General features: G+C 35.1%; 1 protein-coding gene across 3 annotated transcripts in view; it reads left to right on the top strand.

The window, feature by feature from the left end:
- The window catches only part of b4galt2 (beta-1,4-galactosyltransferase 2), a 201162-nt gene extending 177354 nt beyond the window's left edge, over positions 1-23808 (top strand). For 2 of the 3 annotated variants that reach the window (XM_087238548.1, XM_087238549.1), the window contains 2 exons: positions 6445-6549; positions 21964-23808. In XM_087238548.1, coding sequence (XP_087094674.1) covers positions 6445-6549; positions 21964-22114 — 256 coding nt within the window. In that variant the 3' untranslated portion in view covers positions 22115-23808. The remainder of the gene's footprint in view (positions 1-6444; positions 6550-21963) is intronic. The other variant, NM_001128385.1, reaches the window with a different exon arrangement.
- The last annotated feature ends 225 nt before the right edge of the window (positions 23809-24033 follow it).

Here is a 24033-nt window from a genome sequence, read left to right as displayed (position 1 = left end):
TATAGTATATAAAAAAGATCCATTTCCTATGACTCTAGTGGCGTGAAATCTAGATTGCCACATTTTTCTACAAGCTTGCAGAGAAAGGCTTACCATAACAAAGTTACTGGGTTGTTATTGTTCATGTTTTCTGGGTTGGTAGATGCACCGGGCACTTTATTACAGAAAAAGTTTTTTTTTTTTTTTTTTTAATGATAGTCCCCTTTATTCACAGAAGTTACTTGTTGGCTAATAGAGACACTATTGAGTTATTATACTACATGAAGGCTGTTTTCTTTTGTTTATTTTGTGAGTGATGAATGTTTCTCCACCTGTTTTCCACTTTTGCTTTCTTTCTGCAGGTGTTTTGTATCATTTTCTTTGCAACCGAGGCTGAGGTTAATTCAGTAGAATCGTTTGTTTGTTCCTAAGCATCGAGAACAGGCTTATTTTTCAGGAAGTCACAGATCTTTCTGATATTCAGCATGGATTTTCAAGGTCTCTGTATGCCACAGAACTGAGCTGTTCCCCCAATCAGACGAATTTGAAAGCGCTGCGACCCCAGAGTAATCACAGCTGTCTGAGCCGAGCATGAAAGGCCGGAGAGTTCATAGAACACCGCTGAGAACGAATCACCAATTTGGATCTGAAAATATTCTGACAATAAACGCCGTAATATGTGTGAATAATGTGCAGAATAATGAACACAAATCCAGCTCCAAGGCATTTAACCCTCATCTTACTTGAGGCTCATGGCTGTTAAGCCAAATTACTGCAGGTGTCCATTAACACGAGCCAGCCAAATAGTAATTACCAACACAGACACAGTTCTCTCAGATTTTCATTTTTTTTTCATGGTTGCTGTCTGTTTACACTTCCTTCAAATACAGTAAATTGATTCCAGCCAAAACTAAAATCAGAGCAGAAGAGCTAAAATTGCTTGATTTGTTTTTCAACTTCAGGAGCTGACCAGGCCAAAACAATAAACAAAACAATCTAAATTGAAATCCCTTCTAAATTCCCTATTTTCAGCAAAAAGAAAGAAAATAAAATACACTTTCTTAGCTTACTCCCTTGCCATCAAAAACAGTCAATTAAAGAAGGGACAAGAAAATGGCGTCAATCTCCCTACTTACTTTGTAAAAATATTTACAATCAGCAAACAAATCCAAAATGGGCATAACAGCAGTCATTTAATAGGCAGGGGTCAGATTTTCAATGTCAACAAAGCAAGAACTAAAGCGCTAAATACTTTCACAGATCTTTCTCAGTCACTTAGACAAACTCCAATTCAAAAAATCTAACAAACATGCAATTTCTTTCTATAACTGTAAACACACCACTACCAACCACAAGTGAGCTCATACAGCTAAACAGGAAGTGACAGCGGAAGAATTTATATGCAGCCAAGAGTCAGCTGACTAGGCAGGGTGTGGTATCAATTGGAGCAGGGGCAGGACCAAACAAAGGAGCAAGCAGCTCCTTCCTGCAGAGAGACACACTTCCCAAAAATAAAAAGAGCAGAATTAATACATAACAGCGTCAGTCTCCCATCCAGTAATTTACAGTAGCAAAATTAAGTCATGTATTGGCTATAGAACTTGCTTCGCCTGGACCTAAGGAGCAGTGAGAGTCTTCACACTTTTAAATCTCATTTTGAGACCCATCTTTTTAAGCAGGCTTTCCTATGACTGTCTTTTATCATGTTATTTTATACTCCGATGTATATCAAGTATAAAAAAAATTGTTTAGCATTGTTTTATTTTTTATTGATTGCTTGATTTATTTGTTTTGGTATGTCTGTTGATGCTTGTTGTTAGGCAACCTGGAGTGTCCAGAAAAGCGTCATTTATGAATAAAATGATTTATTATTATTATTATTATTATTATTATTATTTTATTCATTTATTTTTATTTTTTTTTTTTGGTTGGTTTGAATTTTTCACCTTGAATTTAATGAGGTTTAGCACTGCAAAATGTGTATTTTTTAAAGTAATTTATTAAAAGTATACTGTATGTGTCTTGTTATAGAGCATTTTTAAGGTTTTGTAAGATAGTAAATCAGTAACGCTTTAGTTTAGGTCACAATTTATGGTATTACCAGCTGTTTACTAATAGTTCATAAGGTAGAAGCTGGGTTTAGTTTTGGGTAGGATTAGGGATGCAGAATAAGATACTTTATAACTACTAATGAACAGTTAATATCTTAATGATTAATTAATAGCATGAATTGTGAACTAAACAGAAATGTTACCAGTAAATCCTATTTTCAGAACATAATTGCATACAGTACATTCTTAAGTGCTTATTTTTCACTAGTTTTCACATCTTGAATAAAATATATTTTCCTCCATTGTCATTTTATCATAAAGCAGGAACCTCCGTAAATTTAGACTGAATTTAGTGTAGAGCATGACATTTTTCTTGTTTATTTATTTTTCCTTTATATAAAGATACCTTTTTTTTCTTTTTTAACATTTAATTAGAGCAGTAATGACTTCTAAAGTCAAATGGGCATGACGCAACTGACTCTTAAAGGAAATGGGAGATGAGACTCTGATTGGTTTAATGCACGTTTAAAACACACCCATAATAATTCATTAAGAGAATACACACAACCCATGCACTTTAGACTTTGTGCCTAGATCGTTAATATAGAGTGCAAAGAGATTATTCACCATCAATTTTGGTTGGATATATCAACTGTGGAAAAAAAAAAACTGTTGAGTTAACATTTATAATGACAGGTTAATACTTCATATAAATGTGGCCATTTTGACATTTTGTCCTTAATGGCATTTAGAAATCCACTCTTTCATGCATTGCTCTTCATTGTTCACATTGTCTTTTTTTCTCATAATCTCAGGACATCAGAAATTCTTTCTGTTTCTGGGTCAAGAATACCCAGAGATTTCCTTAAATCCTTCCAGCTATATTATTTATGAATAAAGCCTTGCTCTTGTGTCGTTAGGATGAGGTATAAAAAAAAATTAAATAAATCATAGGAGCCCACACAAACACACTCACGCGGGCATGCTCTTATTCTCCTCAGTAGGATTTCCATCTAATCAAATACTTGAAGAACGGCTTCATCCCTTTGAAACGAGGGAGCTCAAACAACACGATGCTCACATGACAAACATAAGATTTGCACTAATGCCAAGACCTGGAGCCAAGCAGGCAGATTAGAATGGTTGGATTGTTCAAGCAATCCTGAGTCGCTCTAAGCTGTAGTTACTCAAACAAATGGGATTGTGCTGCTGGCCGTGTTTATGTGTGTATGTGTGTGTGTATGTGCGTGTGTGTGTGTACCAGCCTCCTCCGACAGCTCTCATCAGCTAACATTCCCCTCAGTGACTGACTTGTTTTGGTTTAATTATTTATTTAATTTATTTATTTTCTGCTTCCGCCTTGTTCCTTCCTGCTCATTTGACATTTTCTGGCATTTGTGTGTGGGTTAATGAGTCTTTGATTATCAGTAGCCGCTTAATGGTCATTCTATGTTAATTTTTCACTGATAGAGAAGTACAAACTACTGTCTACTTCAATACCATATAGAAAACTAAACCATTATAATAGATGAATAAATAAATATATTCTAATTAATAGTAATAATAATGATGAGTAACTTCAACAATAAATATGTTGTATTGTAATAAATAAGGGATAGGCAGGCCTCGTGTTTTTTTCATATTGATAAACTTCCGGTGAAGAATTAATGTGATTTTTTTAAAGGTTTTTATAGGGTTCCTTTTACACTATCGATATTGTAATGTAATTAAAATATAATCAGTTAAATAGACTTCAGCATTAATTTAGTTCTTCAAGCGTGAAACAAAAATGAAAAGCCATTTACACCTATACACGCATTCATTTAAGTAAAATAATATTTTAAAGACATTGCACGGGAAAAATAAATTAATTCAGTTCTTCCTGTACATTCTGAGACCCATTTTATATCTTATATAAATCAGGCAGTGAAGATTGTTGATTTTTAAGGGGCCAAACACACAGAACGTGCTTTTTACAGGCCTGATCATATCGAACATTTTTGCCATTGCCCACTGGGTTGAAAAAAGTCAACTCAGAGTGGAAAAAGCACATTACGTCAGTCGCGAGTCATTCATCAGTCAAATGAAAGCAGAGGTAGGGTTTCCCTTGAAGTGACAGCAGTGTTTCTGTTGTCAAGACGACTACGGAGACTTTTGAAGATAGAGGAGAGACTAGTGGTTACTGTTTTGAGAAATCCAGTGCTGTAGGACTTCACAAATCTTAAATATCACAATATTATTTAATATTAAAATTATAACAAGAAGGTCGCTGGTTTGAGCCTCGGCTGGGTCAGTTGGAAATTCTGTGTGGAGTTTGTATGTTCTCCCTGTGTTCGCATGAGTTTCCTTCGGGTGCTCCGGTTTCTCCCACAAGTCCAAAGACATGTGATATAAGTGAATTGGGTAAGCTAAATTGTCCAAAGTATATGAGTGTGATTGAGAGTGTATGGATGTTTCTTAGTAATGGGTTGCAGCTGGAAGGGCATCCGCTGTGTAAAACGTATGCTGGATAAGTTGGCGGTTCATTCCACTGTGGCGACCCCAGATTAATAAAGGGACTATTATGAAAAGAAAATGAATGAATGAATTATACCAATATCAACAGGAACACTTACGCACAATACCCAGCTGATTCAGCCATTGCATAGTGACATAAAAAGTACACTGCACTTCTTTTATTTTTTAAGAAAAAAGCATTGCGGTTCACCTCGTGTTTTTGAAACAAAAAAAACGAATTTGATGTGACCGGCCCCTAATGTTCTAAAAACGCGAGGCGCACCACAATGCTTTTTTGTTGACAAAAAAAAAGAAGTGCGGTGCACTTTTTATGCATATTGGTATAATTTTTTTTTTTTTATAATTTCAATATTTAATAACATTGTGATATTCAAGATTTGTGAAATCTTACAGCTCCAGATAACTCAAAACCACAAACCCTGTCTCTGCTTTCAATTTATTGGAGAATGTAAATGACGCGACTGACGCAACATGCTTTTTTAGCTCAGAGTTTACTTTTTTAACGGCAAAAGTGCGAGGCGCAACAGGCAATTTATAAAACATGAAGCGTGCAGGACGCAAATGCAGCATGCGATACGCTCACAGCCGTTAGTAAATCATTTGAAAAGGCTCGCATTTTGTGTCATCAGCCCCTGAAGAAAACAGACCTTTAACGTGACGATTTTGTAAGGGCATACAGTTCACCAGAAACGTTTGACCCAGGTTACTGAAAAATTAAAAGTCCTTCTGCATACTTCTGCATACTCCCTATTATTAAGTATTGCAGTTACAGAATTTATGATTCCTAAAATAAAAAAATATGAACAATGTGTTATCATAATAGCAGCAGTCATCAATTATTAATATTAAAAATAATAATTATGACAATATGAAGAAGATCAAATACTAGTAGTAGAACTGTATTTGTAGTGTATTAGTAATCTACACTGATAATAATAATAATAATAAACAGCAATAATGATGATAATGTTAGGAGCAGTTCTAGTAATGATTTAATAATAATGATAACGGTAATACTAATAATACAGTATAATTAACTTCAATTATAATAATTATAACAGGGTTGCACGGTGGCTCAGTGGTTAGCACTGTCGTCTCACAGCAAGAAGGTCACTGGTTCCAGTCCTGGTTGGGTCAGTTGGCATTTCTGTATGGAGTTTGCATGTTCTCCCCATGTCGGCGTGGATTTCTGGTGCTTTGATTTCCCCCACTGTCCAAAGACATGCTCTATAGGTGAATTGAATAAACTAAGTTGGCCATAGTGTGAGTGTGAATGAGTGTTTATGGATGTTTTCCAGTACTGGGTTGCAGCTGGACCCACTGTCTAAAACGTATGCTGGATAAGTTGATGGTTCATTCTGCTGTTGGACCCCTGATAAATAAAGGGACTAAGCCGAAGGAAAATGAATGAAGAAATAACTATAATATAATAGATTTTCATCAAATTTAGTACGTTCTTTGAACTCTGCTAAAAATATTGCCCTACTTAGAGGTTTTGTCTTGTTTCGAGTCGAGATATCTAGGAAGATATACACTTTTTTGATTATTTTGGTTGTTAAAACTAGAAATGCACTTTTAACTTTCTAATTTTGAAAATAAGACACATTTTGTCTTAAAAATGGTTCTTGATTTAATCGTTTTTTTAGATATTTGGACTTGAAACAGGACAAAATCTCTAAGTAAGAAAGCATTTGATTTCTGGTGAAAGCAATACATGTGGACAAAAAGCGGAAACAATCAGCAAGTGTTTGTAAGTTCAGCTGTGCCCTCTGTCCTCAAACCTCCATTATGACAGTCATTAGACGTTGTTGTGACTGCATGAAGCCAATAAGTCAGTCAATATAAAACCTCATACCCGCTAACCATGGTTTTCTCCATTGTTCTTCTTGTTGTTCAGAATCACACTCAATGGGATGAAAGTGTCTCGGCCCGACGTGAGAATCGGCCGCTACAGGATGATCAAGCATGAGAGAGACAAGCACAATGAGCCAAACCCCCAGAGGTAAGACACTGTTCCCTGTGTGATATTAAAGCGCCTGTCCCGTCTGAACATTCAGATGCTCTGTTAGGAAGTGTTAAATCACACCACTTATCCTGTGCCTCTGACTTATTGATCTGAAACCCAGCAGAGCATCTAAAACAGCAGATATAAGACATAGCTTGATGTTACTGACATTTTACACACTACATGTGGATTGTGTTTCTGAGCTTAACTTCAGCAGTACGTGTTTCGTGTGCTCATGTGCCCTGCTGGCTTATTGAGTCTCTTGGTCAGCCAATCTGGAGTGTGTTTCCTAAACAACGACACAACTCGCGGCTGAGCTACCATTGTATGATGCATCGTTCGGGAAATAAACAATTAAGCAAGTGTTTCCCAAAGTAAGTCTGAGATCTATAGTCTGAGCCAAAGTAGTTAAAATGCTAAATTTTTATAAAGATACTCCTCAAGGGGTGTAGTAACAACTTAATTTATTAACATTTACAACAGATGACTTTTTATGTAATAAAACTTGCTATAGTTGTTTTACTAAATTCTAGGGGTGTACAGATCCCAATCCACAGTTTGAACGCACATAACCTGCTGATTAATAACTTTTTTTGAACTTGTAGGTTAATCCAACATTTATAAAAACTGCAGAGAGATTGCCACCTGCGTCATTCAAACCATGTGTATAAAAGCATTTTAGCTTCCCTGTAAAATATAATGATAATGGAAGAAGTTGTGATAGGACCTACCTAGATGCTTTCTTAGATTATTAAATAAAAGGTGTTTGTTTGATACTATTTGTTCAGCCTGTATTAATCCATTCAGTGTAAAGCTGCACAATTCAACAGTAAAAGATTGTGATCTCAATTTGAACCCGCGCAACATGAATGATAAATGGTAATGATTTGCATATGTTTATTAATTCTTCTTCTGCATTCAAATCTGCAATTGATTGAGAGAGATTCAGTTTTCACACTATTTCAGTGAGTTATAAACAATTAATTAACACAGAATTACTGGGAGAACAGTTTATATTTCAGATATAAACACTGATGTTTAAGGTAAAGATTAAAATCCCTGTTTAATGGAACGTGATGCTGGTAAATGTTTGACGCTGGTGGCAATTACATTGTGTAACCAATAGGTGGAGACAAACAATCATCAAAATTATGTCACTGAATAAGTTTTCAAAATTGATCCACCTGTAATGAAACAAAGTTTTATGTGTGAATTGTTGAACCATTAATTGAAATAAATATGACATGTTGTACAAAATGTTAGATTTTTATATTTAGCATTAACAGCAACAGTAGCAAAGATAACTTTTCGTATTGAATATGTCCTTTTTTCAGCTGGTTTATTCTTGATTTTTATTTTTATTAAAATTACAGGTTGTAAGTTCTGTTTGTTAAACTAAATGTTTTTTGCCATAATATTTTTGAATAAATGGAAAGCAAATGACATTTGTCTCTTTTTTTGCTGATCCAAAACATGGTACGACCCAAGACTCAAAAACCGTAGTGTGATCCGAACCGTGAGATTTGTGATCCGTTATACCACTACTAAATTTGCTAGCCTTTTGTTATGTTAGGGATGGAAACATATGATAAAAAACTGCTGAAAAAATGCATCAGATAATTATTTTTGTCCATTTTTTTTAATTAATCTATTAATCAACCTCAGTCCTGATCAAAACTACTAATTTTTTTTTGTTTATTATTATTTACAGGATTTTACCTCTTTATTTGCCAAACTCATAAATGATGTTACTGATTCGGAGACAAAAAAAACTCACAAAATGACATGTTTTAAAAATAAACTTTATTACTTTATAAACAAATAAACCTTTTATTAAAGTCTTGAAAATGTGAAACAACATTCTCTTTGATGCAGTGTTTTTGATTGATTTCCATTTTGTTCTCCCTATTTACTGTTGGTGGCTGTTTTTGCCCCATTAACTTTCATTATAACCACATTTTTTATTGCAAAACCATGACACCATAAAATCATGTGTTTTTGATTGTTGGTGGTTTTCCCTGTTGGGAAGAGGTAAAATTTGTAATTTTTACTGTTGATCATTAGTTGGCACCATTAACCCTTTAGAAAGCCGTTTACCAAAAAAAGCTTAGTTTCTGGATTTTATATGGAGTTATAGATTAATACAGCTACATAATCAAAGTTTATATTTCTTTTGAGGGAAATGTTTCCAATGTTTAACCAGTTATTTAAAAGGATAGTTCACACAAAAAATCATTTACTCACTGTTGACTTGTTCTAACCCAGTTTTATTTATTTAATTTTTTTGTTGAACAAAAAAGAAGAAATTTTGAAGAATGTTGGAAACCTTTACCCTTTGACATTCATAGCAGGAAAAATAACTACCTTGGAAGCCAATAGTTTCAGGTTTCCAACATTGTTCAATATACACGTGCTGGCCACTTTATTAGGTACACGTTACTAGTACCGGGTTGGACCCCTTTTTGCTTCCTGGCATACATTTAACAAGGTACCTGAAATATTTCAGAGATTTTGGTCTATATTGACATGATAGCATCAAGCAGTTGCTGCAGATTTGGCTGCACATCCATGATGCGAATCTCCCAATCCACCACACCCCAACGGTGCTCTTTTGGATTGGGATCTGGTGACTGTGAAGGCCATTTGAGTACAGTGAACTCATTGTCATGTTCAAGAAACCAGTCTGAGATGATTCGCACTTTATGACATGGTGAATTATCCTGCTGGAAGTGGCCATTAGAAGATGGATATGCTTTGGTCATAAAGGAATGGACATGGTCAGCAACAATACTCAGGTAGACTGTGGCATTGACACAATGCTCAATTGGTACCAATGGGCCCAAAGTATGCGTTCAACAGAAAAAAAATGTAACTGGATAGGAACAAGTCCAGATAATGACTTGTGTAAATAATGACAGAAATGAGTTAATAATGACAGACTTTTATTTTTTTGGATGAACTGTCCCTTTAAAACAACAGGTAAAACACTGGAAACATTTTCCTCAAAAGAAATATAAATCAAGTGAAAAATAATCTATTATACCATAGCTGCAGTAGCTGTATTAATCCACACAGTATCATCGTTTGTTTATTGTTTTGTAAACATCGTCCAGCTTTTGTCGCTCAGTTGTTTGGGGCTATTAGAAAGTTTTGTCCTTTTCAAGATGCATTCAGACTGCTAAATATGAATGTGTGTGTGTGTGTTTATGCCAGCTGGCGGTGCTTCTTAATGCACGAATAGCTCAGACGTCACCGAGTGTAAAATAGCCCAATCAATGAGTCGATAAGCCCATCCGTGGACGCTGGGCTGTGAGCCAGATCGTTCCCAGGTAGAAAAGCTTCACAGCGGAGCATCTAATTGCAAAACGATTCCTGTAGCTGCAGGTTGGTCCGCTCTTTCTTGGTGGTTGTCAATCTTAGGAGAGCTCAGAGCGAAATGGCAAGACAGAAGCAAAAGAAATGCCATTAAAAGTTAGGATTGGTCTTTTCTCTGGTAGGAGGTTTCACTCAACTCCGTGCAAAGATAAGAGTCAGTGATTTATTCTCTTTTGCCCAGTTTCTTTCTCATTCTTTTTCCCCTCCTTGATCTCTCTTTCTCGTTCACTCCCTTACTGTCTCTCTATTTACGTCTGGCTCTTCCTCCTTTTTGTCTTTTTTTCTACAAGTGGTTCAGACAAATGAAGTAATGAGCATGGCCCACCCCGAGAGCCACGAGCGCATGCTAAACTCATTTTTGTTGGAGAGGACAGAAGAACGATGGCTAGAAATGAATGAGGTGTCTGTGCTGAAGTTAATGAATTGAAACATGTCACGCCAAAGTGGGCCTGTTGTCACAGACAGGTCGTTTGTTTATGTTCTGTCTCGAATGGGGAAAAATGATGCTGCGTCGATCGCAGAGATCCACCTTCGCTACGAGCATCAGACCGGAAAATGTTCACTTTATCGTGAGCTAAATCGTTTTTTCTCATGCTCTTCAATTAACCAAGGGCTCCTCTGTGAAAACATTGCAGGGATAAGATGGAGGAACAATAAAGGCTGTGTATTAAACATTTTAAATAGTTTTGACCCCTGCTGAAAAAAAAAAAACGCTTAAACCAGCCTAGGCTGGTTGGCTAGTTTAAGCTGGCTGACCAGCCTGGTTTTAGAGGGGTTTTAGCCATTTCCAGGCTGGTTTCCAGCCATTTCCAGCCTGGTCTTAGCTGGTCAGGCTGAAAAATGACCAGCTAAAACCAGGTTGACCAGCCTGGTTTAAGCTGGACATATCTGGTTTTGGCTGGGCTCCCAGCTTTGCTAGGCTGGTCAAGCTGGTCAGGCTGGAAATGGCTGGATCCCAGTCTGAATATGGCCAAAACCTCCCAAAACCAGGCTGGTCAACCAGCTAAAACCAGCCAACCAGCCTAGGCTGGTTTAAGCTGTTTTTTTTTTCAGTAGGTACAGCACACATTTTCATTTGATGAAAGGCTTCAGTATTTATAAATTTGTCTTTTTTAATCTGAATATCAGCATTTGTAAGATTGAACTATTTTGAGGTTAATAAAGTGCAGCCTCTTAAGTTTCTTCATGTATTTTCTCCATAAGGAAGTTAATTATTCTATAATTAATGACCTGTTGTGAGCCTATGATGTTGTTAATCAATTGCAAATGCTTTTGCATTAATGAAACTTCATTTTTTTTTCAAATATTTTATTTAATAGTTTAATTCAAGGCTTATCATCTTTTCAAAGACATTTTCAAAATACCTGTAAAGGAAAATGAGTATAAAAAGGATCGAAAAGATAACTTTTTATAGATACATTTAAAGATAACCTTTGCAATAAAATGCCCAAGTGTCCAGAGTGTTGTTGTTGCTGGGCTTTTTTATTATTATTTATTTATTGTTGTTGTTGTTGTTGTTACCCGTTTCAGATAAATTCAGTAGATTTTCTTTAAAACATGTGGCCTAATTGAGTGAAATCAAACAGTTGCTTACTGTACGTTCATAGTTCTATTAGGTACGTATATAGTTCAAATGTATTTATTACATTTCCTCAATTAAAACATGGGTAATTAAATAAATAAAGGTCATGTTCAGTGGGTGGAGAATGGAGCGAGGACTCAAGTGATATAATAAAATGAGTATTTATTAATTTTAAAATAAAACAAAAGAAGAACAAAAAAAAAAAAACTTTACTGGGCAGGGTTGTCAAGGATCAGGGCTGGACAAACAGGACACGACTTGACAGGACACAACATATGACGAACTGGCACAGAACAGCTGACAAGAGGAGACTATAAAGAGAAAGAATTAACAAACAAACAGGTGAACATAATAAACTAATAAGGGGTTAACAAGGAGGGTGGGACTAGATAATAGACAGGGGAGCACATGACACAAAGAAACACGTAAAACGGGACTAGAACATGCAGCCAATGAGAGAAGTCATTAACCGCATGTTCACATGAAACAAAACACTAAAGCAGGCAGTGCATGTAAACATGAATCATGTGCTAAACACAAAAGCAACAGAGGACTGAACGCAAGACATGAGTACACAATAAATAAAAACTTTTACTGTGCACTCACACATGCAACGTGCATGCTTTATCCCAGTGCCAACCGAAACCGAAGCCAACTAGACTGAGACGCTGAAAATGAAACAGCATGCTGCAGACAGAACATACACAAACCCAGGACGAGAGCGCACATCCCGAGCAAGCAGCATCAAGTGGGAGCACGCACAGCCCGAGCATGGCCGAAAGGGCGTTTTTAAAAGATGAGTTCAATGACAGAAATGACAGAATACTCACGCCAAGCACAACATACTAGAAAAGACAGGCTTAGTGCCTGGACTCTGCCACCAAAACAAGAACTTACAATACTGAAGTGGCAGAATCCTGCATGAGTCTTTTAAGCAAACATATTAATTTGTTAAAGAACAGTTTCTGTATTTTTTTGATTCACAAGTGTTTTCCATTTATTCACAGTTGTGAATTGCAGTATGGGACCTTGTTCTCTGCTCTGTCCACTTTTGATGCTGCAAAAAAATTCAACTCTACAGTTTAACAAAGTGACATTTATTGACATTTAAGTAGTTTGAAATAGTAGAAATTATATAGAGAGAGACATAAGTTTGTAACATCAAAACAAAAAAAATGTACTGGCAGTTTATTATAAGTTTTTTGTAACGTAATATACAACACCAACACAGACAATATATCACCAAGAGTGCCCAAACTTTTTCCTATAAAGGGCCAAAAAAAGCAAACTTGATTGAGGACTGTGGGCCAAATATACACCATATATATATATATATAATTTGCCACGGGTAATTGACTAATTTATTCGGTAATATTTAAAAATCCCTAAAAATGTTTGTTTAAATTATATTAACTAATGCAGTATAATTTTGAACATTTTATGTTGAACATATTACAGTAAAAACACAAACAATCCCATTAATAACACAATGGAGTTTAACGCTGAATTCGAGCTTCTCCAGCCTCTATTGATTTGTTCGCAGATGCTGTATCTTGTGCCTTTATCTGTCAAGTGACACTATTTACATTTCAAAAGTCTGATTCATTTACAACATTTAGTTGAATCATTTATTTTAAGTTGGCTTTTTTGTAGCTCAGCAATAAAACAAAGAAACAAAATGTTACTATAAATTCTAAATGACAACCCCTGTCAAAGGCAGTCACCCCGACCACCTCGCCATCATTCTCCCTCTCTTAAGATGGATTGGTGGACCAAATCATGCACCAACTTTGGCCTGCAAGCCCTACTTTGGGCATCTTCTTTAACCTATTAAAAATGTTAATAAAAGTCATTTTTTCTAGACTTTTTAAAGTTAAAAGGTAGTTCAAGGTCCCATAATGCAATTCAAAAGCATAAATAAACAGAAAAATAAACAATATAAGCATGAATTACAAAATATTAATAACTGCTAATATACGTATATTTTTTTACAGTGTGTCAACATTTTGGGTGACCAGACTTTCAATTGATGAATTAAAATATCTTTATTAGTGTTCTGAAAATAAACAAAAGTCTTACAGGTTTGAAAATGCATAAGGACAACATGGGGTTCATTTTATTATTACTGATGCATCATCACTGTCACGTTAAAATGATCTGAATTTGTTAAACTTTTAAAGTAAATAATCTAACTCATTTTATCATGCTCTATTAAATATTCCAAATGTTTCATTAGTTTTACTTGGCCAGAAAGTCAGAGAAAGCTTTACTTTAAGCTGCCCCATTTTAAGTGTGCCAAAAAAGCAAGGCAGCCATATGATGATGAACATCCTCAGAGCAATGGCCACTGCGGCTTGTCCACAATCAATACATCAGGATGTCTGCACTGAGATTGAAGCATCTAAACCACTTCCTCTGATTCTTTCTCTCTGCATGTGCCAGGGCTGAAATAACCCAAGCAGACACACATCATGGAAGTGGCAGAGTCACAACTCATCTGGGCATCTGATTAATAATTGATTATCACCATAACTGGAATAATGGGAAGTCATTTAGTGTATGATCCCTTCCTCTCTAGATTTTATTGCCTCCATTAGAGGCTTGTGGGGATTATTGTAAGATGGCTCGTTTGTATGTGATAAGAGGTTTAGTCTCAAACAGAACGGCCTCTTAAAACTGAGTAGGAAATTTGGATTATTGGATTTTATTTATATCGCTCTTACCGTGTATTTTAGTGTATTTGGCCTCATTTATTTTGAATTCCACATGTAGAGAGGACAGTGTATTTATGTCCTTTGGTAGTTAAAAATAAGTCTTGAGTGACTCATTAATGACAATGTTGCCCTTTAAAGTTTCACTTTTTAGCTAAAATTCTCCATATAAAATTATTTTATATGAGGCTTAATTCAGTAAGTCACATTTTACCTATATTCAAAATGCTGACCAACATTTATTATTATTATTATTTTTATTATATAATGTAAGCCATTATCTGGTTATTGTCAGTAGCATGAACTATTATGTCATAGTTCTATTAATGTCAGTGCAGCTTATATATGTATATATATATATATATATATATATATATATATATATATATATATATATATATATATATATATATATATATATATATATATATATATATATAACAGTTCTGTCTACTTCTCGAATTTGATTGGCTGATAGCTGTGAGATATTTAAGTAATATCAGCATCCCTACAACCTCTTTAGTGTATTACTCTGCCCACATACAGCCAGCAACAAGCAGACACTACAGTTTGACAAATATTACTGCTGTTAGACAACAAAATGTACTTTTGAGGCTTTTTTAGTTGAGTCACCCCCGACAAAATCAGCTCTTTTGTAATCAATTTAGAGATTAGGCTATTAGAGTATCATTCAAACACTAGCTCTAAAGTGACGTTGGTTAGTAAGAACAGCTTCTGCTGTTTTGACGTTGAACTGTTGTATAAACGCAATGTCCCACGAGTAGCAGTTCAATATGGCTGTATATCAGCACTGATGGGACGCTAAGGCACTCTGCCTGCAGCCTCGCACCAGTGCTGATATACAGCCATATCGCACTGCTACTCGTGGGATATTGCCCATATATATATGTTTATTTTTAATATTCCCTTATGCTTATTACTGTAAGTATGCATTATTTTTCATCAACAATGCAATGAAATAATAATAATCTGAGATATTTTAATAAATCAAATAAATTTTCTGTTTATTATATCACTAATTCCAATATTGGTAAAGTTACATTTTCCACATGATTACTCTGCTTAAGAAACATTCCATATTATTAGCAATATTAAGAACATTGAAGATTAATAGTTTATGTACAAACTAAGATACGATGAAAAGGGATTTATTAGATTTACTTTTCTTTAAGGTAAGTGGTTGCAAACAATTTATATAAGCTGAATTTAAACAAATTGAGTTGGGCATTATTAAATTAGTTTGTTTAAATTCACCCCATATAAATTGTTTGCAACCTCTTACATTAAAACTATTTAGTAAATCCAATGAATATTTTTTTCACACATGCACTCATACACGACAACCAATTTAGTTTATTCAAGTCACCTATAGCACATGTCTTTGGACTGTGGGGGAAACCGGAGCCCCATGAGGAAACCCACACGGACATGGGGACAACATGCAAACTCCACACAGATATGCCAACTGGCCCTGCTGGGACATAAACCAGTGACCTTTTTACTGTAAGGCAATTCTTTAAATATAATGAATTACGACTTTTGGTAAAACAGTTTATATGAATTTGAAAAAACGTGTTTGTTACTGAAATGTTTTGCAACATTGTCAGTGTCATTGCTGTCATTTTTTATCAATTTAAAAATATTCTTGTGAACAAAAAAAATCCTAATGACCTCAAGCACTTGAATTAAGATGCATATTACTGTATAATGCAGCTTTTACTTCTTGTGAACTTTAGGTTTTATAACTTCTGGAGACTAAGTATTGTTGTTTAATTTCCTGTCACACAGGTAATTTGCTTTTAAGATGTGCTGCATACATATGTGTAGCAGAAGAGTAAGTGGCTGCGTTCTTCAACAACAGCGTTATTTAAAAAGAAGAGTTGTTGGAGTTGATGAATGGCTGGCCTCTCCTCAGCTCTGTTAATGCCACGGCCCTCTTTGTTTGGTCACTTCACTGAAGAGCATCAGCCTCCATAATGAGACGCTCTGCTTCTATTCATCAACTGTCCTCAGATTCGTTAGTGCTGCCGCTCACTGGTGCACATGAATATTAATTCAGCTTCACTGTGAGCCTACTTAAATACTTTATTTCATTCAAGTAGTCTATATGAATCATAATCCACATATTATTTAATTATCAGCGTTGTACATTAAGCATTTTTATTTCACTACTGTACTTTTTTTAAAGGTCTGGTGAAATGCTTTGAAATGGACATTTTTTAATTTGATGTTTGACATAATCTCAACTGAAACAATAATAGAGGAAGAGATATACAGTAGAGAAGCTCATCCCTATTTAAAAATAAAAACATTGAAATGCTTCATCACAGCTCTGCCTGTGAAAGTGGTTGAGGTCAAGCGCATCAAATGAAAAGCAAATGAGAAGGGGGCAGAGCTTGTTGATCTATTTAGACCAGGGGTGTCCTCACTCGGTCCTTGAGGGCCGGTGTCCTGCAAAGATTAGTTCCAACCATAATCAGACACACCTGGGCCAGCTAATCAAGCTCTCGCTAAGCTTTCTAGAAACATCCATGCAGGTGTGTTGAGGCAAGTTGGAGCTAAAATCTGCAGGACACCATCCCTCCAGGACCCAGTTTAGACACCCCTGATTTAGGCAGAAGTGGCAAACTGCAAGCTTTGGATGTTTGTGTCTGGTTTATATCTTCTAAATGTGAATTTTGTCACTGTTTTGTAGCACACTAACAAACTAACATATTCATACTAACATCTAATACTTACTTCCAGGGCCATTTATATCAAAATTGATATTTGGCCGCAGCATGTTGGTGTTTTGTAACATCTCATTTTTAGGAGGTGGGTAGTTAGCCCAATGCTCAACCCCCAACCAGGAGGACCAGGTATACTGTACACATACACACATACAGTACACTACAGACAATTTAGCTTACCCAATTCACTTATAGCGCATGTCCTTGTGGGGAAAACCAGAGCACACATGAACACGAGGAGAACATGGGAACTTCACACAGAAATGTCAACTGGCCCAGCTGGGGCTTGAACCAGCGACCTTCTTGCGACAGCGCTACCCAATTGTAGTACTTATAGTATCTACTTATAGTATCTGACCACCACATCTGTTCTTAAGTCAACGACTCACTGATTCAAATGATTCATTCAGACCGAGTCTCCAGTAAAAAGCTCACTTACTGTATTCATATGATTCATTCAAAGTGAGTCTTAAGCAAATAATTAGCTGAATTTACAAACTGATCTAAATGGGGTAGGTTTTGTTGTAAATCTAAATATAACATTAACGTAATGTAAATTAATGATCATATTTTGCTGCTGTAACACATATTAGACTTTATATGATTACATAGCTTAGCTTTTATATTTATATTTTTTAACATGTTATATATTTTATGGTGTGTTTTTATTTGTCACATTTTGTTTTTATTATAGTCATACACTAATAAGTTATATGATATGTTACTATTTAAATATTTTTTATATCATACTGTAAATTACACCTGACAACTTTTGGTAAGAGCGACGTGGTGGCGCTTTGAGTAGCACAATCGCCTCACAGCAAGAAGGTCGCTGGTTTGAGCCTTGGATGAGTCAATTGGAATTTCTGTGTGGAGTTTGCATGTTTTCCCCTAGTTGGCGTCGGTTTCCTCCGGATGCTCCGGTTTCCACCACATGTCCAAAGACATGCGATAAAAGATGAATTAGGTAGGTTAAATTATGTGGGGGATTGAGTGTGTATGGGTGTTTCCCACTGATGGGTTGCAACTGAAAGGGCATTCGCTACGTAAAACATGTGCTGGATAAGTTCAAGACTGGCAGTTCAATTAGCTGTGGCGACCCCAGATTAATAAAGAGACTAAGCCAATGAGAAAATGAATGAATAAACTTTTGTTTACACATTTTTCTTCCAAAATAAGCATTACAGTACATTACAAATGAAATACTTTTGTACTTTACCTCAAGTAAAATTGAAAAGGGCTGCTTTATTCTTTTACTAGAGTATTTTTTATTAAGGTATTTGTACTTTTGCTCAAGTATCTGATTTTTATACTTCGCTGACCACTGCTTGTAACCTAAGCCAATATAGAAGTTGACAGATCAGCATACACTAAATCAAGCTTCCCTTTAACAGACAACCTGAACACTCTTTCCTACTATTGTGGCGTTCTCAGAGTAAGTGTGCTATTTATTAATATGGTTCTTCTTGGGGGAAGGCTGAAATGTATATCGTTTTAAGTGCCTTAAGGGATAGAGGTTAAGATGTAATATAAAACACTGCTGGTAAAGCCCACCTCCTGAATGCTTTGTACTTTTCTAGCTGAGCTCATTAAACTTAAGGAACCTTTCGTTTTATTGATAACCATGGGAGTCTCATATGCTAATATGTCTTTTTCCTCTTATCTTCCAGAGCCCAGAGCATGAAGCTTATTTCTTTTATTTTTTTTAAGCTAAATTTAATGTAAAATCCATTCTGTTATATTGCATAAGTGTTTGAAAATGTTCAGTGTGCCACTTAATGTGTGTTTTGATTCAAGGCTAATAGTGCAAGGGTTGTTTGTTTTGTCTTTGTTAAAGCTCTGTGCACCTTTTATAGATGTTATTTCACCCCCTGCTGGTTGAAATTGATATAACCGTATGTGTGTGCTTCGACTGGGATTTATGTATCATTAGCATTCAGCGGAGACTTATAAGTGTGTTTTATCAGCATGCCATTTCTTCTGTTAAACCAATCAACTTGGGTTTACTTGCACCATGTTCTGCCAGTTGGAAATTTACCACAGGGATTTAGCATCTAAATCTAAATCATCCAAAGAAAAAATTGTCTACCCAAAATGTTTGTTGTTGATTGTTTATTTAAGATTTCTGTTGTCTGTAAAAGTAACTTCGTTATAAATATTAAATAACACTCACTGGAATGGTAGGGTACTGTAAATTTAGAGTGAGTAGAGTAATATTACTGTATCATCAGCATTATAAATAAACATTGGATGCCATATCATTGCAAATAATAATCAGGTGACACAAGGACTAAAGGGGACCATCACAAACTTTTTCAAGGAAGTTTATTTATCTGAATATTTTAGGAAGCCTACCATAAGTTGTCATGGTTTAAAAAAGGCTCTTAAACACTATGAAAGCATCAAATGAAGCGTCTGCATTATATTCCAATTTAGGTCTTCTGAAGTTATTTTGGTGTATGAATAGACCTACAATTGATCATTTGTCTGATAATCTTCACCTGCAGCTCTAAAAGAATAACAAAATCACAATTATGTCTATCCTCTGTTGTCCTCTCACAACAAAATGAATCCAAACTGTGAAGATAAAAATTTAAAAAAAGCTCACTTGTCCTATTTTAAATGCTATGCCATCATGAACAGTAAAAAAATAAAAACCTACCAAAAAAGTATTTAAGACCAAGCAGAATCCTGGCAGAATAGGTGTGACTTCAGCTAATCAGTTTTGGCCAATACTAACAAATATTTTTTATAAGGCCAGCTGTGCAAGAAAACATACAATCTGATTTAAGTAAAGTCATCTTTCACTGCTGTATTGTTTTAAAATAGAAAAAGCGTTTTACAAGTAACTTTTATTCTAAATCTTGGCCCTTGATTTAAAAAAAAAAAAAAAGACCAATAAAAACGTTTGTAGCACCAAGAGCAGACCATATTAAAACTGATTTGAGTATTTTGCCTATTGTTTTTATCCATGAAATTTCAAATTAACTTTTTTGTTTTTTTTTACAAGAGAGGCTAGAAAAATTGTGACGCTCTAAATAATAACAATAATAATAATAATAATTATTATTATTATTGTTATTATTGTTGTTTTTGTTGTTGTTATGTTTTATTTTTTATTGAAATGGCCAAATTCTGACTGAGGAAAGTTGAATGTGCTGGCCACTTTGTTACTTGCCTAATAAATGACATTAGACTCATTTTTAATTTAAAACTTTAACAGAACTTTATATTTTGTCTTCTGATATACGATGTAATAAATGTTTTTTTTTTATAAGATTTTTTGTATCATATTTCTTTATTCTAAATCTTTAGGAAATATTAATGGTACATTAAAAAGTGTGGATATGATAAACATCTGAGAAACTGGTCCAGCTAATAATAATGCTTAAAATGTAGAATTTAAATCTCATGATTAAAAAGAACATTTAAAGGTGTATTACTGCAAAAAAGTCCACTTTCTGGAAAAAAAAGTTAACCACTACACAGGCTGCCTACGGGCCTGATATATAATGTTTGAAAAAATGAAATCAAAGATCGAACTGATGTCACAATTTCAAACAGAATCAGTCCAACACAAAGGTTGCTCCAAGGACTGGATAGAGCTTGCAGAAGCACATTTTCTGCATAAATATTTATCTAAACACCAACCTTGGCAATATACTATTTCAAAACTTCTTTTATTTGCCCTTAAACTTTACTGTTTTCTGTTTTTTTTTTTAACCAACATGCATACACAATTAGATTTGGTTAACAACTTAGGCCCTGTCCACACATACGCTTATTTTCAAAATCGTACTTTTTTCTTTGCGGTTTTGTGGTTTGTCCACACAAAAACAGAGTATCAGGTGGCTAAAACAGAAACTTTCTGAAAACGCTGGCCTGGGTACAGTGTTGTGTGGATGCTACAACTAGATTTTTCATTTCATGAAATCAGCGTGCTTGCTGTTTTCTCCTTTCTGATTGACCAGGTTTAAGCCAAACATGGACAATGCAAATGAGACAAATTAAAAAAAATTTGGCAAAACACGAAATAATCTACAAAATAAACCTGATTTACCAAACAAACCACAAACCAGGATTGGAGCGTCTTCTTTTATAATTGTACTGACACACGGCTGTGGTGATAGACATGGTGAAATGCACTGTTATGAAAACATTTCAAATTTGTAAAACTGATTCATGATCATATCTGATGATGACTGATGATCACAGCAAGCTGAACAGAACAAAATGGAAGGGATTTGGATCCTATTTTAACGTCAGAAAATTTTAAAAAGAGATTTATTGTGTTTGTATCACACTAATATGACTGTGGACACACTATACCTACAAACAGTGCTGTCCAAACAGCTCCTAAAAGATGTGTTTTCATCATACTGTAGGTGCCCTTAAAAAAACAAGACTCTTCAAATAGGGCTGCACAATATATCATTTCAGCATCGATTTCACAATGTAAGCGTTCACAATAGTCACATTGTAAGATTTGCATTGTTGATTCTGGATTATAATTTATCATTTGCATGTGTTTTTGAGGCATGTGACTGTATGAGGAATTTGAAACCATTAAGGCATAAGAAAGTGTACCATTGTAACAATTCATTTTATTGAATTATTTATACAACGGAGACTATGCAGTATTATTTTACATTAGATTACTGAAATACTGTACCTGAATACTGTTAGACTCCTAGGAAAACAATAAATAATGGTTTATTTCATTTCTTTAATGTTTTTTTGTGTGTGTTTTTTATTGTTTTTGTATGCTTGTAGATTGTTTATTAGGTTTTATGCAGATGCACCTACAGAATCACCCCAATCAATCAAATAAAACGATCAATTCTATCCAAATAGAATTATTTATGTCATCTTGTGAAATTGTATTTATATTGCAATATATATCGCAGAACAAAAGAATATGGCAATGTCAGGTATTTCCAATATAATGCAGCCCTATCATCTAATACTGTCTGTTTTCGACTTCGTTCTCCAGGTTCAGTAAGATCCAGAACACCAAGAACACCATGAGAAAAGATGGCATCAGCTCGCTCATGTATAGAGTGGTCTCCATAAAGAAGTACCCGCTCTACACCAACATTTCAGTAGAGATCGGCAAGCCTCCTCCAAGACCCCTCAAAGGATAGAGAGTCTAAACCCGGGACATCATCATGACCTTCCTAAAGCTCAGCACACGAACACACACGTACTGTACACACACAAACTCTGCCCAGGGTCACTCTGATGCAGCAGTGATATGCTGAACAGGTTAGTTCTCAGGAATACATGGAAGCTTAGTGAGGATCCATGGATGTAGATTTATATCCTGATCCAGATGGAGATGTGCACATGGAGTCTGGACAAGACAGGAGCATCATTTTCATACTCCCGATGGCTGGCTCGTTCAGACCTTGAGGGTCAATAGGCGTTTTAGGCTGGAGCAGAAGGATTGTTCACTTCTGTTTTTTGGTGAGTGACGTTAATCTGCGAAGGACAGCCCGGCCACTCGATGTAAATCAGTCAGAAACACACTGTACATTTTACAAGCGAATGTGTCTTTGCACCTGCGATGCTTGCAGCGTTCAAATCTCTTCTTTTGTATCTCGAGATGTTGGTGGAACCTGTGAGGTTGACGAATCGGTGCTTGGATTGTGTCTCTATCTCTTGCGCTCTTTGATTTTTGTATGATCACTTGGGACTACGCTGAATTTCGTCGATCGTGAAAACATTTCTCGGTGTTTCTAGGATGAAATCGATGTCGGGATATTTTTCATGGGGACTCTAGTGTGATTAGACTGGATCTGGATGAGTCCTACAAGCACATGGCTGTGTCAGTCGATATGTTATGAATGGCTATCTGGAGAATCAGCAAAGAACTTTTCCGCTGAGAGATTTGTTGAAGTTGCCGATGACCGAACCTCTTTATCTTTAGCAGCACCGGCTCAAAACTTGACTGTGCCACTTTTTCTTTGTTTACTTTCATTTGCCTCAAAGATTCATATTTAGGTCTGTCATATATCAAGGGATTTTATAAATTCTTGAAGGGTGAAGTTAGAGATAGGTGCTTTGACAAATAATGCACATGTTGATCAGTTCTTAAAGTCTTAACACCTCTTATGATGATCATGCTTGGAGGGTTTAAATCTAATATTTCTATTATCAAAAATGTTCACCCAGGGTCCAAAATCAACATTTTGACACTGTAAAATATGCTGGGTTCCACACAGTCCCTTCATGTCATCCCAATGCAAATCAATTAAGTTAACTTTTTACAATTTTAAGCTGATTAAACATAAAATAATTAGCCTGTCCCAAAAAAAAAACTCAAGAATTGTTGTTTGAGCTCATTTTATATAAATAGTTATACCAAGCAGCAAAAAGTAATTTGAGTGCACCTTACGATTTGAGTCAACTGAGATATTTTAATGACCATAATTGTGATTTACTGGCTGTGAATCTACAGTTGAAGTCAAAATTATTAGCTCTTCTGTTTAATTTTTCCAAATATTAACCGTCATTTCTTCAAAACATTTTAAACTCTTTTTATTTTTATTTCTATTTACACATTTATTTTATCTTTGCCAAGATGGCAGTTCATAATATATTTTGAGTTATTTTGCAAGATACTAGTGCTCTTTCTTAAAATGTAAAGACTTCCACTAGGTCAATTAGGTTAACTTGGCAGATAAGTTAAATTAGGCAAGTCAGTAGTCAACAATGGTTTGATCTGTAGCCTATCTAAAAAAAAATCAGAGATGACTGCCCATCTACCAAACGGTTGATCATGTTTTTATTGTTTTAAGTAATAACATCATTGTTGGTTTACCAAAAAAAATAAAAATTGCACTGTTACTTGATTTTGGTTTCATTGTAAAAAAAAAAAAAGAAAAGGAAAAAAAAAAGAAAAAAAATGTTAAATGAGAAACTGAAATATTTTATGGCATACTTCAAAAAATACAGATGATTTAGTATTCAAACATGTTTTATTTTGAATATGTTTTTAAATTGGTCTCACGCTCCATATTTTCAGATTTCTCCTAGGATATGTATTAAGTCCTGTACGTTT

The sequence above is a fragment of the Danio rerio genome, chromosome 2 (assembly GCF_052040795.2).
Source record: "Danio rerio strain M-AB ecotype USA chromosome 2, GRCz13ab, whole genome shotgun sequence".
Classification (NCBI taxonomy): domain Eukaryota; kingdom Metazoa; phylum Chordata; class Actinopteri; order Cypriniformes; family Danionidae; genus Danio; species Danio rerio.
This window is presented reverse-complemented; position numbering and strand designations above follow the sequence as displayed.